Source organism: Heptranchias perlo, unplaced genomic scaffold, assembly GCF_035084215.1.
Source record: "Heptranchias perlo isolate sHepPer1 unplaced genomic scaffold, sHepPer1.hap1 HAP1_SCAFFOLD_60, whole genome shotgun sequence".
Lineage (NCBI taxonomy): Eukaryota > Metazoa > Chordata > Chondrichthyes > Hexanchiformes > Hexanchidae > Heptranchias > Heptranchias perlo.
The window spans coordinates 5452501-5465721 of record NW_027139623.1 but is presented as its reverse complement, the minus strand read 5'-3'; the positions used below and the strand labels follow the sequence as shown (position 1 = coordinate 5465721).

General features: G+C 45.9%; 1 protein-coding gene across 1 annotated transcript in view; it reads right to left on the bottom strand.

The window, feature by feature from the left end:
* Nucleotides 1-11977: 11977 nt before the first annotated feature.
* Nucleotides 11978-13221, bottom strand: part of LOC137316696 (zinc finger protein 850-like) — a 155533-nt gene continuing 154289 nt past the window's right edge. The window contains exons 9-10 of the mRNA XM_067980541.1: nt 13078-13221; nt 11978-12993 (exon numbers count right to left, since the gene is read on the bottom strand). The exon at nt 13078-13221 is cut by the window's right edge and continues 65 nt beyond it. Of these exons, the coding sequence (XP_067836642.1) occupies nt 12033-12993; nt 13078-13221 (1105 nt within the window). The 3' untranslated portion in view covers nt 11978-12032. The remainder of the gene's footprint in view (nt 12994-13077) is intronic.

Genomic DNA, 13221 nt, shown 5'->3' with positions numbered 1-13221 from the left:
CATCAAGGGGTATGGGGAGAGAGCGGGTATGTGGTATTGAGGTAGAGGATCAGCCATGATCATATTGAATGGCGGAGCAGGCTCGCAGGGCCTAATGGCCCTACTCCTGCTCCTGTTTTCTATGTTTATATGTTCCTATCAGCCCGAGCCAGAAGTAAACCAGGTTTTACCAAAGAGAGAAAAGGCAAATAACTAATAAACCTTCACCCTGCTCACTGTAAATGGTCTCATTATAGATAGACGACTCCCTAAAGGCTGCCTCCGCAGTACATTTGTCCCATTTTTGACAGCCCTGCCTTCAGCGATATCCATGCACTAGAATGCCCTCTATTGCAATGCGATGGTTGTAGATAAACCGAGTTATGTTGTTCGAACAATACAGTGTCCACAAGTAATGGCCAATGTTAATTTATCTCAACAAGTCCGTCTATTATATAAATCTTTTTCTGTTACAAAAATATCAGCCCAGAAATTACATTTGTTCATTCAGTGGACAACTAATGAACACAGTCCAATGAAAGTTAACAACAACTCGCATTCACAGACCGCCTTTAATGTAATAAACATTCCCAGGGGGCTTCACGGAGGGGTGGGTAAAAACGGGCACTAAAGGAATAAGAAGATATCAGGAGGACTGGTGAAAAAACCTTGGTGAAAGAGTGGGTGTTAGGAGGGTGTAAAAGGAGGAGAAGCAAATGGACAGACGGAGGGAATAAGGTTGGTTTTTGAAAGTAGAATTTAGTTCTCTGAAGGAATGGCCGCCAATGGTGAGATGAAGAGAGTGGAGGATGGTAAAATATAACAATAACTACTTGTATTTATATAGCGGATTTAACATAGATTAATATCCTAAGGCGATTTACTGAAGTATAATCGGACAAAAATGGACCCCCGGCCAAAGAAGGAGATATTAGGAGAGATAACAAAATCATGAAGCAAGGGATTAGTAATGTTGGTTAAGGGATAAATATTATCCAGGAAAGCAGGATAACTCCCCTGTTCTTTTTCCAATACTTCTGTGGAATCTTTTACATCTACTTGAGAGGGCAGATAGTTTTTCCGTTTAACATGTCCTAAGAAAGTGAACACCTGCGACAGTCCAGTGCTCCCTCAGTGATGCACTGCAATGTCAGCCTGAATTATGTGTTCAAGTCTCTGTGACTGAACTCATAACCTTCTAACTCAGAAGCGAGACTGCTGCCAGTGAACCACGGCTGAAACCTGAAAGGTGGAGAGGGAGATAGAGTGGCATAGAGTGGGAATCCTGGAGCGTGGATATGGCTGAAGGCACGGCTGTCAAAAGTAGGGCAAATGGACTGAGGCTGCACAAGCGGCCACAGGTGGAGGAGCAGAGTCTTTGGCAGGGGCTGCGGGGCTGGATGAGGTTACAGAGATAGGGAGGGGTGAGGCCCCGGTGGATTTAAGTGTATGAAAGAATAAAAATAAACTACAGGCTTAGGAGACTGGAAGCAATTGAGGATTTGGATGATTAGTGATGGACTCTCCAATCAAAAAGAGAGGAGAATGGATGAAATCAGTCGAAATGATGTGGAGATTGTGGGGTCAAAGATCATGACTTCCCAATTTTTTACTGGCTGAATTCGTGGCTCATCTAAACAGAATGTCGCTCTGACAACACAAAGAAGTTGGAAGTCCAGCTGAAAACTGGTCCATGTCTGTGGACAATGTCACCAAAGGGCAGCATGTAGATGAGGAAGAGGAGGGAGCAAAGGATTGAACCTTTGGAGACATCAGATATAACGGTGATAGGGTGGGAAGAGAAGCTTCTCCTGGCTATGATCAGATAGGTGAGTGGAACCAAGCGAGGGTAGTCCCACCAAAAGAGGCCAACGATCGATGAATGAGGAGGTGACGGGTGGGTTTCCTGTAGGTGTTGAGGAGAGGGCGGAGATTGGGAGAGGTGGGCCATGGATGAAAATGTGAACTATTGGGCGATCAGGAACTAGGAGTCAGTGAGGGTCAGTGAGGCCGAGCAGGACCTGCTGCTGGTTGGAAGGTGGAGGGTGGCTGGCCGTCAGGAGTGAACTGGAGGAATGGGGTCTGGAGGGGACAGAGACATTGATGAGGGTTTCAATGACAATTGGCTGAGGAATGAATGAAGGCGGGTGAGGGAAGCGGGTTTATACCGGACCAATTTACTGGAGCCATCAACCAATGTAAAGTAAACGGGTAAACATCTGCAGTAAAATAACGGAGAGAGGAATGGCAATAAATCTCGTTCAGTGTCCAACCCCCAATATCACCCACTGTCATTTCTCGGCTACAATCCTCAACGTGCCCTTTAATTGTCCCTGTGCCAGAGACACAAAATTCATATTTTGACCGAGAATCTGCAGGAACAGTGAAACGGGTCTGTTTGTGCCCCTGGATTCAGTGTACATTCAGAGAAATCGGTAAAATTTATAGATGAATCGTCAGGAGTGAACATGATCAATACAATTATATGAAAACTGTAAATGTAGCCGCTCATTGTTGTTGGACCAGTCCTTTATGAGCACAGCTTTTAACTTTATTCCTGAGAGAGGTCTCATTTAGATAATGTTCTGGACATTGAGATGTTTGCGATATATCCACGTCATTATTTACATTGGAGACAAAGCTGCTGATGCAATGTATTTGTTTCGGCGACTGTAAGTAATAGCAATGATCCAGGGTATAACCGTGTCAGTGGAGATTCATCCTCTGTATAAATCAGGGCTTGTTGCAATGTATCAGTTCAGAGTGCCTGCCGGAGCTGCGGTTTTCAGTTCAACAGATGTCACTGCTTCTCACAGAAATGGGATATTCAGCAATTTTTCAGATTGAACGCATTTACTATCCTGTTCTTGCAGCCATTGGAGTTCCAGGTAAGCCGTTATCTCATCTGTGAATATTGTAAATCGGTGTTAACTGTGCTGCTGTACTTGGTTAATTATTTTTTCTCCCACCATGTTTTACACAGCCAGCCGTTCTCTTATTTCAGTTGAATGATAGATTGTTTAAAGTCTCTGCTCTTTCGGTCTTGTAAGAGCTGTGTTATATCTGTAATGAACATTGTATTTCCAACCCTGGCACTGTTACTGAACTCTTCTTTGTACTGAATATACTGTTGATTAATGGTATGTCCTTAACTTCAAAACGTTCAGTCTTGTAACAGCTGAATTATATCTGTTATGATCTTTACATATCCAACACAGGCATTGTTACTGGATTATTCGCTGCACTGAATTTATTGTGGAATAACGGTCCATCCTTCGGTCCTGTCGCAATTGCATTATTTCTGCCGTGAACACTGTTTATCCAACCCTGGCATTGTTACTGGATTATTCTCTGTACTGAATGTATTGCAATCAGGTGTGTGGGCTAAGAGCTGGTATCAGACCATCAGGAGCTGGAACAGTTTCATGTTGTGAAATATATTTCCATAAATGTGTTTTCAGTGATTGAGAATGAGACAGCTCACGGTCTCAGTGTTGCAAGGAGGCAGTGCAATGTCCTCCCTCCACAATAACATGTTTCAGTTTAACTGGGATTTCAATCTACTTATTGTTTATCACTGTTATGAAATATTTCGTTATGTGTGTGTCTGTCCCAGCTCCAGAAGTCTGGCTGCTGAACTGAGTTTGCTGCTGATTCTTTCATATCTCAATATCTGCTTCACTGTGGATGAATTCACTGTAAAATACAATGTTTTGAAGTTATGTTGTATCAGTTTGAACTTTATCTGTTGGAATCAGGAGCCTTTCTATTTATCTGTAGATTATAAGTTGCAGCGGTGAAGTTGGTGTTTTGTTAATTGAACAATGCCGCCATCTAACGCTGTACTTTATAATTACAGGAGAAGGAATTTCAATCATTGTGAGGTGTGTCTGGAACAGGCATTCGATTCTGTTTATTCCATACATTGTAGATGAAGTGAACAGTGTAGGTGAACAGGTGGCGACTTGGATGGTCTGAAGAAACATTCACAGAGACTTCACCATTTAACAAACTGACACTAAGAATAGGCTCGTTGGAACACGGGGCTGGTGAAGAGAAAGCAGGCGCAGGATGTTAGGATTTACTCGGATGTGAAAAGCGGCATAGAGAGAGAGTAGAGAGAGTGCGGAGAGCTGGAGATGGGCGTTAGAGAACGCGAATGAGATGGAAAACGAAAGGGGGAGAGAAGGATCGAGAGGAATAGAGAGAGACAGAGAGAGACGCATGGAGAATGAGGGAGAGAGAGAGAGAGATACACACACACAGAATGGGACAGAGGGGGAGAGAGACAGAGCGACAGCGATGTGAATAATTCACCGGAATGAATTACTGAAACATCCAGTACAATTATGAAAATGAAATGTGAATTGAAGGTGTTATTATGATGTTGTCAGATTGTGAGAGTTTTATTGTACTCTCTCCGGGTGTGTTTATCACTATCAGGTCCTCAGTCTGTTTATGTGAATATTCCGTTCACTTGTTTACTGACTGAATAAATAAACAAAACTGAAATGTATTTTATGAATAAAATCAGTGATTTCTTGATAGCATTGAATTATTAGGATGCTGTATTCTAGAAGCCATGTGTCAGCTTCAAAGAACGAGGTTAATTTAATAATTGGATTTTAATTTAATTTTAATTGAATGTGCAAAGTGAATTTATTGGAAATATTATGCAACCAATAACCACAAAAAATAAAATTTGAATTCATTAATTGCCTTGTGTTACTGGGACGAGTAGATTAGATTTCCTCCAACTGCAGTCTCTCCCGGTGAATCCCAGCCTCTCCTCCCGCTTCATTGAATTCTCTGCCTCCTTATTCATTCTTTCATTTGATCCGCTTTTCCAAACCACGTGCTCCTGTCTCCCCTCCAGTTCTTATGCCATTTTCCTTGTCTCCCTCCGAATCTCACTTACTGCCTCGGACTCCAACAGCCTCTTCCAATCCGATCCGAAGCCTCAAACTCACCGCCATGGATGTCAGTCTTCCCCGTCTTGTGCCAGCCCCTGTCGGCTCTCTTCACCCAGAGGAACAAACCAGCAGTACCTCCCCCTGTCCCATCACCTTCCAGGCTCTCAGTCACTTTCCCGTCCATCTGGAGCCCAAATTCGGATTTAATCTATTGGATTCACTGTCCGTAAAACCCCTTCTCCCTTGTCCACCGGCTCTGCGCCCTCTCTCGTCTCTTTGAGTGGATCCGGTGCTCACTTTATTCACTTTCTGTATCAATTTCCCAATTCATTGTTTATAATTGTGTTTAAAAACATTTCTCTGCCCGAAAGCGCTGCCCAGGTCAGTGAATCAGTTTCCACCGTTTGATGCAGCAACAATGCTGGAAATTTCACCCCAGATCATCTCAAACTGCTGCTTTGTCTCCAGGTCTGATCAGTAATTTCTCTCCTTCCATTTCTCTCTCTTACAGTTAACTTGGTGGCGATTGTGATCCTGTCCCGAGGAAAGTGCGGCCTCTCCAAGTGTATCACTCGCTACCTGGTGGGAATGGCGGCGGCCGATCTCCTGGTCATTATCACTGATGTGATATTGAGGGTGATTGGTAGGATTTATTTCCCAGTTTCATTCTTGACCATTACCCCCGTGTGCCGTCTTATTGTCACCATGACTTTTTCAGCCACAGCGGCCTCTGTCTGGTTCACAGTCGCTTTCACCTTTGATCGATTTGTGGCCATTTGTTGTCAGAAGCTGAAAACTAAATATTGCACCGAGAAAACGGCGGCTGTTGTTATCGGGGTGGTGAGTGCGCTGAGCTGTTTACTAAACATTCCCTGGAACTTTGTATTTGACCCGGAATATATAATGGACAATGTACCCCGGGGTTGTGTCGTGAAACCGACCTTATTCACTTCACCCATATGGGCAGCGTTTGACTTGTTTCATCTTGTGTTAATGCCTTGTCTCCCATTCATTCTGATTTTGCTGTTCAATGTTCTCACCGCCAGGCACATTTTAGCGGCCAGTCGAGTCCGCAGGGGACTCCGGGGCCGCAGCAATGGAGAGAATCACAAGGATCCAGAGATGGAGAACCGAAGGAAATCCATCATTTTCCTCTTCAGTATATCAGGCAGTTTTATATTGTTATGGAGCACATTCGTTTTTTATGTTATCTCTCTGCATACAAAAAACGCCCAGTACTATACGGTCAGTGACATTGAGTCAGCCGGATTCATGCTTCAACTTCTCAGTTCCTGCACCAACACGTGTATTTATGCTGTGACCCAGACTAAATTCAGAGAGGAGCTGAAGAACGGGGTGAAATACCCACTGAAACTAATTGTTACATTAGTCGGCGGTAGCTGATCGGCCGCCTGTTATTCACTACGCCTGATTTTAGTATCCATTGACATCAATGAGTTCACTAAAGTAACTGATATCAATCCAATACTTCAAATAAATTTGGAAACAGCGGACAGGAATTATATTTTACCCGACAAATGCGGTGTTGTGAAATGATACAAGATGTGATTCTAACATGAAATGGTTTGCTGTTATTAGTCTGGAAATAATACAATTTCAATATTAAATGTTTAATCCTGAAATGAATAAAAAATGAATTTCCCATCACACACGCTGCCCGGTGGGATGGACTGAAGGTGAGCTGTCAGGGTCAGACAGCGTCCTGTTCATTGGGACATTTGTTTTGAGCAGAACAGAATAATAATGGACCAACACCCGGATCGTTACGAACTGGTAAAATATTAATGTAATTTCAAACTCCAGTGGGGAGTTCCGGATATCGTTTCCTCTCTGAGCTGCTGTTCAGCAATGTTTACTCACTGCAGGGAGTTTAATGGGACATGAGGCTGGGCCTGGTTAAACAGATCTCTATGGAAACCTCCTGATACATTTCTGAGACGATCAGGGGCCGGGAGATTTCTCACGGCCGCAGCAGGCCAATGGAAAGCTCTCCTGCTCCTCCTCGCCACACAAAATATATGTTAAAATAAACTTCTCAGTGTTCTGGACCACTCAATGCCCATCGATAGGGCGGCTCCTCCACCCATTTGTAACTGACATTAAATGGTGTCCCGTGTCGGTCATAATACTCTGATTTACATATTACACGTGGTCTGACCCGGAAACAGGTGGGTGTTGCTCCGGCCGCTCTTCTCAGGACCCGACCCACGGTGGTGGAGGCAGGAACGCCAGCGTGAAAGGGGCGGTAAGTGGCCTGACACCATTTACTCGCCTCTACCACCCCATTTCCTCCCGGCGGGGATGCATAAAATCGGCCACACCTTTCCTGACCTACGCCCAAGTATCAATCTTCGAAGCCCACAAGTTGGTCCATTGTCTCAAACTGCACCGGTTCACAACACGTGGAGGGAAATTTTCATCATCGCTGGGGGCTGAACTGGTGGAGCGGATCACCTCCCCCCCCTTAACGAACCGGCCCGATTTTAATTTCTGCTCCGTCAGTTTACCGCCCAAGCAGTGAAGGTGAAATTACCCCCTACGTCTCTGACCCCAAGCTTCTACAGGTGTGTGAATGACATCAGACAGTGTTTGCCAAACACTAACATGAATGTGGGCGAATGGATCCATGTATTCGGGTAAAAGGTGATAACCCCCATCCACAGAGACAGGATCACTATACCATGTAGTCGAAGAGTGGTTCACCCCCGACAGCAGTGGGACACACTGAAGCGAGGTGCGGCCTAGGCAAAGGCTCTCTGGGGGAAAGGCCACTGTGTAAGGCTATTTCACCTTGTATTGTACATCATGTCCGAGAAAATATATACTGTGTGTTGAATTGTAAAAATAGAATCGTAGTGTGCACGATCTGTATTGATTGTTTTGAATTGTAACTGGAATATTTACATTGATCTGTGTGTATTCATTGTTTTTATGAAATAAACTATATTTTGAAATACAAAAAAAAGTTCAAATCTCGCCGTCTCTGTTGTTATTGGACAGTGAAGAGAGTAAACACTGCCAGACTGTAAAGATGCGGGGAGTAATACAAAGAGCATCTGTAGGGACTGTCGAGGAGCAAAGCGGCTTTGGTGTCCAGGTGCACCAATCAGTAAAAGTCTGTTATTATTGGATGGCGAAGATTGGAAATCTAGTGCACATGTATCAAAAACAACATTGAAGATCCCAATTTCGAGGCTGTCATATCCCAAGGAATAGAAAGATATGCTGTTAGGGTTAGATGAAGAAGGGTGACAGGAGGCTCATGCAGAGCATAAACACCGGCCTTCTGTACATTCACTTGGCACCAAGTGAGAAATAGGAGAATTTTCTTAACGGTGAGAAACTAGGGACTGTAGAGGAGCAAAGGGGTTTAAGTGTCCAGGTACACCAATCACAAAAAGCGAGTGCACATGTACCAAAATAATTGTAAATTTCGAGGCTGTCGTATCACAAGGTACCACTATCAGGTACTTCGCCAACTCTCTGGAAATTGCTGATACAATCAGGCCCCACAGTCTCCCTCGCTGGTCCATTCCATACATCTGCATTAAAAAAAGGTACATTCAAGCATTCTGCTCATCCTATGCCCCAGGGAGAGACGACTAATAGTGGCGGGAGGACCCAGACCATCAGCCTTATGTGAGTTTAGACATTTCTGTTTTAAATTCAGATTATTGTATTTGCAGTTTTTTTTCCCTTTTTGGTACATTTCTAATTTTATTTCATTCTTGCACATTTTGCATTTTAAACAAATTCTCCAAACCCTGTGCGCAGTGAGTGCTGAATCCGGGCCCTTTGATTGACAGCTCTCTCCTCCCCCCAGACTCCTGGGCTGACACCTTCCACCACGTGACACTCTGAAGCGTCACTCACCTTTGCGCGCTGACGTCACGAGGCGTATGTGCCGCTCGGGCCAGAGGGATGCCGCACATGCGCCGCGCGGTTCCTGTGCCGCGTTCCCTTAGCAACAGGCCGGCGCCGGGAAGATGACGGCGGGCGGGCGGTGCTGTGGGCGGGGGCGAGGCCGACAGAGGGAGGGCCCGCACCCGGGAGTGGCCTGAGGGGGGAGGGTGGGTTTGACGGGGGGAGTTACTCGGGGCCTCCTGCGGGCCCCATGAATCTCCACTCTGGCAGCGCCCGGTGTCGAGCTGGGCTCGGGGGGGAGTCACTCTCCCGCCTCCCCGTCAAACGGGCCGTGGGTCGGAGCCCAAAAGTGAACGAGAATCAAACAGGTCAGAGAGAGGCCGCTCGGCCCATCGCGCCTGTGCCGGCCCTGTGAAAGAGGCCGCTCGGCCCATCGCGCCTGTGCCGGCCCTGTGAAAGAGGCCGCTCGGCCCATCGCGCCTGTGCCGGCCCTGTGAAAGAGGCCGCTCGGCCCATCGCGCCTGTGCCGGCACTGTGAAAGAGGCCGCTCGGCCCATCGCGCCTGTGCCGGCCCTGTGAAAGAGCGATCCCATTAGTCCCACTCCCCCCTGCTCTTTCCCCACAGTCCCGGAAATTTCCGCCCTTCAAGGATTGACCCGATTCCCTTTTGAAAGTTATTATTGAATCTGCTCCCACCGCCCTTTCAGGCAGTGAATTCCAGATCAGAACAACTCGCTGCCAAAAAACATTCTCCTCATCTCCCTCTGGCTCTTTTCCCAATTCCCTTCAATCTGTGTCCTCTGGTTACCGACCCTCCCGCCAGTGGCAACAGTTTCTCCCCATCGACTCCATCAAAACCCCTCCTCATTTTCAACCCCTCCATTAAATCTCCCCTTAACCGTCTCTGCTCGAAGGAGAACAATCCCAGCTTCTCCAGTCTCTCCCGGGAACTGAAGTCCCTCATCCCCGGTACCATTCGAGTAAATCTCCACTGAACCTTCTCTGCTCCAAAGAGAGTAATCCCAGCTTCTCTATTCTCTCCTCATAATTATTATCATTTATTAAGTGGGTTGTGCTGGGTATCTGGAAGCTGTAATTCGGTGAGTAGAAAGCAGTGGGAGGATAAGTCTGCAGATTGATTTTGGGAGATGGTGAAGACGGCGATCGTGGATTCAGACAAGGGAGGGAGGTGGTCTTTGAGACCGTCCGTGCTCTGTTGTAAGATCTCACTGTGTGTCTTGTTTCAGCCGTTCCCATTTGTACCTGTGACCTGACTGGCGAAGTCTGCGAACTCGACTGCTGCTGTGAACCTGACTGTTCCTCCGCGGACATCAATGTCTTCTCCACCTGTCTGCCGGGCAGTGAACCGTAAGTTTCTGTTCGTGTGTTACTACATTGGCTCCCGATCCGACAAAGGCTCGATTTTAAGACACTCATCCTCGTATTCAAATCCCTCCATGGTCCTCGCCCCCTCCCTTTCTCTGAAACCTCCTCCATCCGAATTAATCTCCACCGACAACCCCATGTCACTCCAACCTATCATGGATTCTACCCCACCCATTTATCTTCGCCCACAGCCCATGTACACTCGACGCACAATGATTGCTGGGACACTCAGTCTTGTTATACACACAGTCAGTGCTGGGACACTCAGTTCTGTTATACACATTGTCAGTGCTGGGACTCTCAGTCTTGTTATACACACAGTCAGTGCTGGGACACTCAGTCCTGTTATACACACAGTCAGTGCTGGGACAATCATTCCTGTTATACAGTCAGGGCTGGGCCATTCAGTCCTGTTATACACACACTCAGCGCTGAAACACTCAGTCCTGTTATACACAGTCATATAAATAAATAACTGGAAAAAAAGAATGAAATCTCCAGGACCTGATGGTTCCCACCTCACGGTATTAAAGGAAACGGGTGGGGAAATTGCAGATGCATTAGTCATAATTTCCCATAGCTCTCTAGACTGAGGAATTGTGCTTTTGGATATGAAATTTGAAAATGTCACTCCGTTATTTAAGAAAGGAGGGAGGGAGAAACCAAGAAAATATAGACCTGTCATTTTAAAGTCAGTTGTTGGGAAATTACTGAAATCTATCATCAGAAACAAAATGAGCTGTTCAAAGAGAGTGAAGATGGATTGTGAAGGGCAGCTCATGTCTGAGTAATCTAGTTGAACGTTTTGAGCTCTCTAACAAGGTGGACAGGGGATTGAATATGGATGTTGTCGACATGGACTTCCAGAAAGCATTTGATAAGGTTCAGCACAAGAGATGAATGAATAAAAGTGCACAAAATTGAAAGTTGCTTTGTGACTTGGGTTGGAATTGGTTGGGCGGTCGGAGAAGAGAGTAGGAATAAAGGGAATGTTCTTTGATTGGCGAATTTTAAAAATCGTATCCCCAGGGATCTGTACTCAGCTTTTCACCATATTTATCAATAACTTGGATGAAGGAATAGAGAGTTGTAGATCCAAGTTTCCAGGTGACACTAAGTTAGGAGGCACAGGAAGTGGTGTAGATGGGAGCAGGAAGTTACAAAGAGACAGTTTAAGTGAATGAACAAACTGTGGCAGGTGGAGTTCAATGTGGGGAAGAGTGAGATCATTCACTTTGGATGCAAAAAGGAAATATTGGAGTATTTTCTTAAAGTGAGAGACTGGGAACGGTGGAGGAGCAAAGGGATTTGGGTGTCCATGTACACAAATCACTCAAAGCTCGGGCACAGATAAAAAATCACAGACTAATGGAATGTTGGCCTTTATCTCGAGGACTGGAATACAAAGGGGAGGAAGTGACGCTTCGGAACAAGAGGGCATAAGCTTAAATTTAGAGCTAGGGCGTCTAGCATTGAAATCAGGAATCTCTTTTTCACTCAAGGGTAGTGGAAATCTGCTCAGGCTGATTGAAGTGGACCCTGTGATATAATAGCATGTTCTGTCCTGTCAGACTTGGACATCTTGTAGATCCATCTTTTAAAAAGGTGGAGGAACTCAGTTCTAAGATGGATTCCACTCACTTCATCATAAGTCCTCAAACTGCTTGTCTTATCATCGAGCTATCAAGGACTAGAAAAACTGTGTTTAAAAGAAAGCTGATTTATTTGACACTTGTACAGAATTCTGATACTGCAGTCCAGTGAAATGGATTATTAACATCAGAAACAACCCCCAACTGCCACAATGAACACGGTTTACTCCTGAATGCGATTAACAGCAGTGATAACAGCAGAATCCAACCAATGCAGTCACATGTGAACTCGCTGGTGTATTAGTAGGCTGGTTGACAGAGTGAATCCCTTCCCACACACGGAGCAGGTGAACGGCCTCTCCCCAGTGTGAATACGTTGGTGTCTCAGTCGATCCCTTGTTCTTTTAAAGCTCTTCTCACAGTCAGAACATTGAAAGGGTCTTTTATCAGTGTGAACATGTTGATGTTCACTGAGGTAGGATGAACGAGTGAATCCCTTCCCACACACGGAGCAGGTGAACAGCCTCTCCCCATTGTGAATATATTGGTGTGTCTGCAGGTTGGATGACTGACTGAATCTCTTCCAACACTCAGTGCAGGTGAACGGCCTCTCCCCAGTGTGAGTACGTTGGTGTGTCAGTAGATCTTTTTTTCTTTTAAAGCTCTTCTCACAGTCAGAACATTTAAAAGGTCTTTTATCAGTGTGAACAAGTTGATGTGTCAGAAGGCTGGATGAATGAGTGAATCCCTTCCCACACACGGAGCAGGTGAACGGCCTCTCCCCAGTGTGAATTCGCTGGTGTCTCAACCGGTGGGATGATCGAGTGAATCCCTTCCCACACACGGAGCAGGTGAACGGCCTCTCCCCAGTGTGAACTCGCTGGTGTATCAGGAGGCTGGATGACTGAGTGAATCCCTTCCCACACACGGAGCAGGTGAACGGCCTCTCCCCAGTGTGAGTGCGTTGGTGTTTCAGCAGATCACTTTTACTTTTAAAGCTCTTCTCACAGTCAGAACATTTGAAAAGTCTCTTATCAGTGTGAACAAGCTGATGTTCAATAAGGCTGGATGACTGAGTGAATCCCTTCCCACACACGGAGCAGGTGAACGGCCTCTCCCCAGTGTGAACTCGCTGGTGTGTCAGCAGGTTGGATGACTGAGTGAATCCCTTCCCGCACTCATTGCAGGTGAACGGCCTCTCCCCAGTGTGAGTGCGTTGGAGTTTCAGCAGCTCATTTCTGCTTTTTAAACTCTTGTCACAGTCAAAATATTTAAGAGGTCTCTTATCAGTGTGAACAAGTTGATGTTCAATGAGGCTGGACGAGAGAGTGAATCTCATCCCACACATGGAGCAGGTGAATGGCCTCTCCCCAGTGTGAACTCGCTGGTGCGCCTGCAGGTGGGATGACTGAGTGAATCCCTTCCCACACACGGAGCAGGTGAACGGCCTCTCCCCAGTGTGTCTG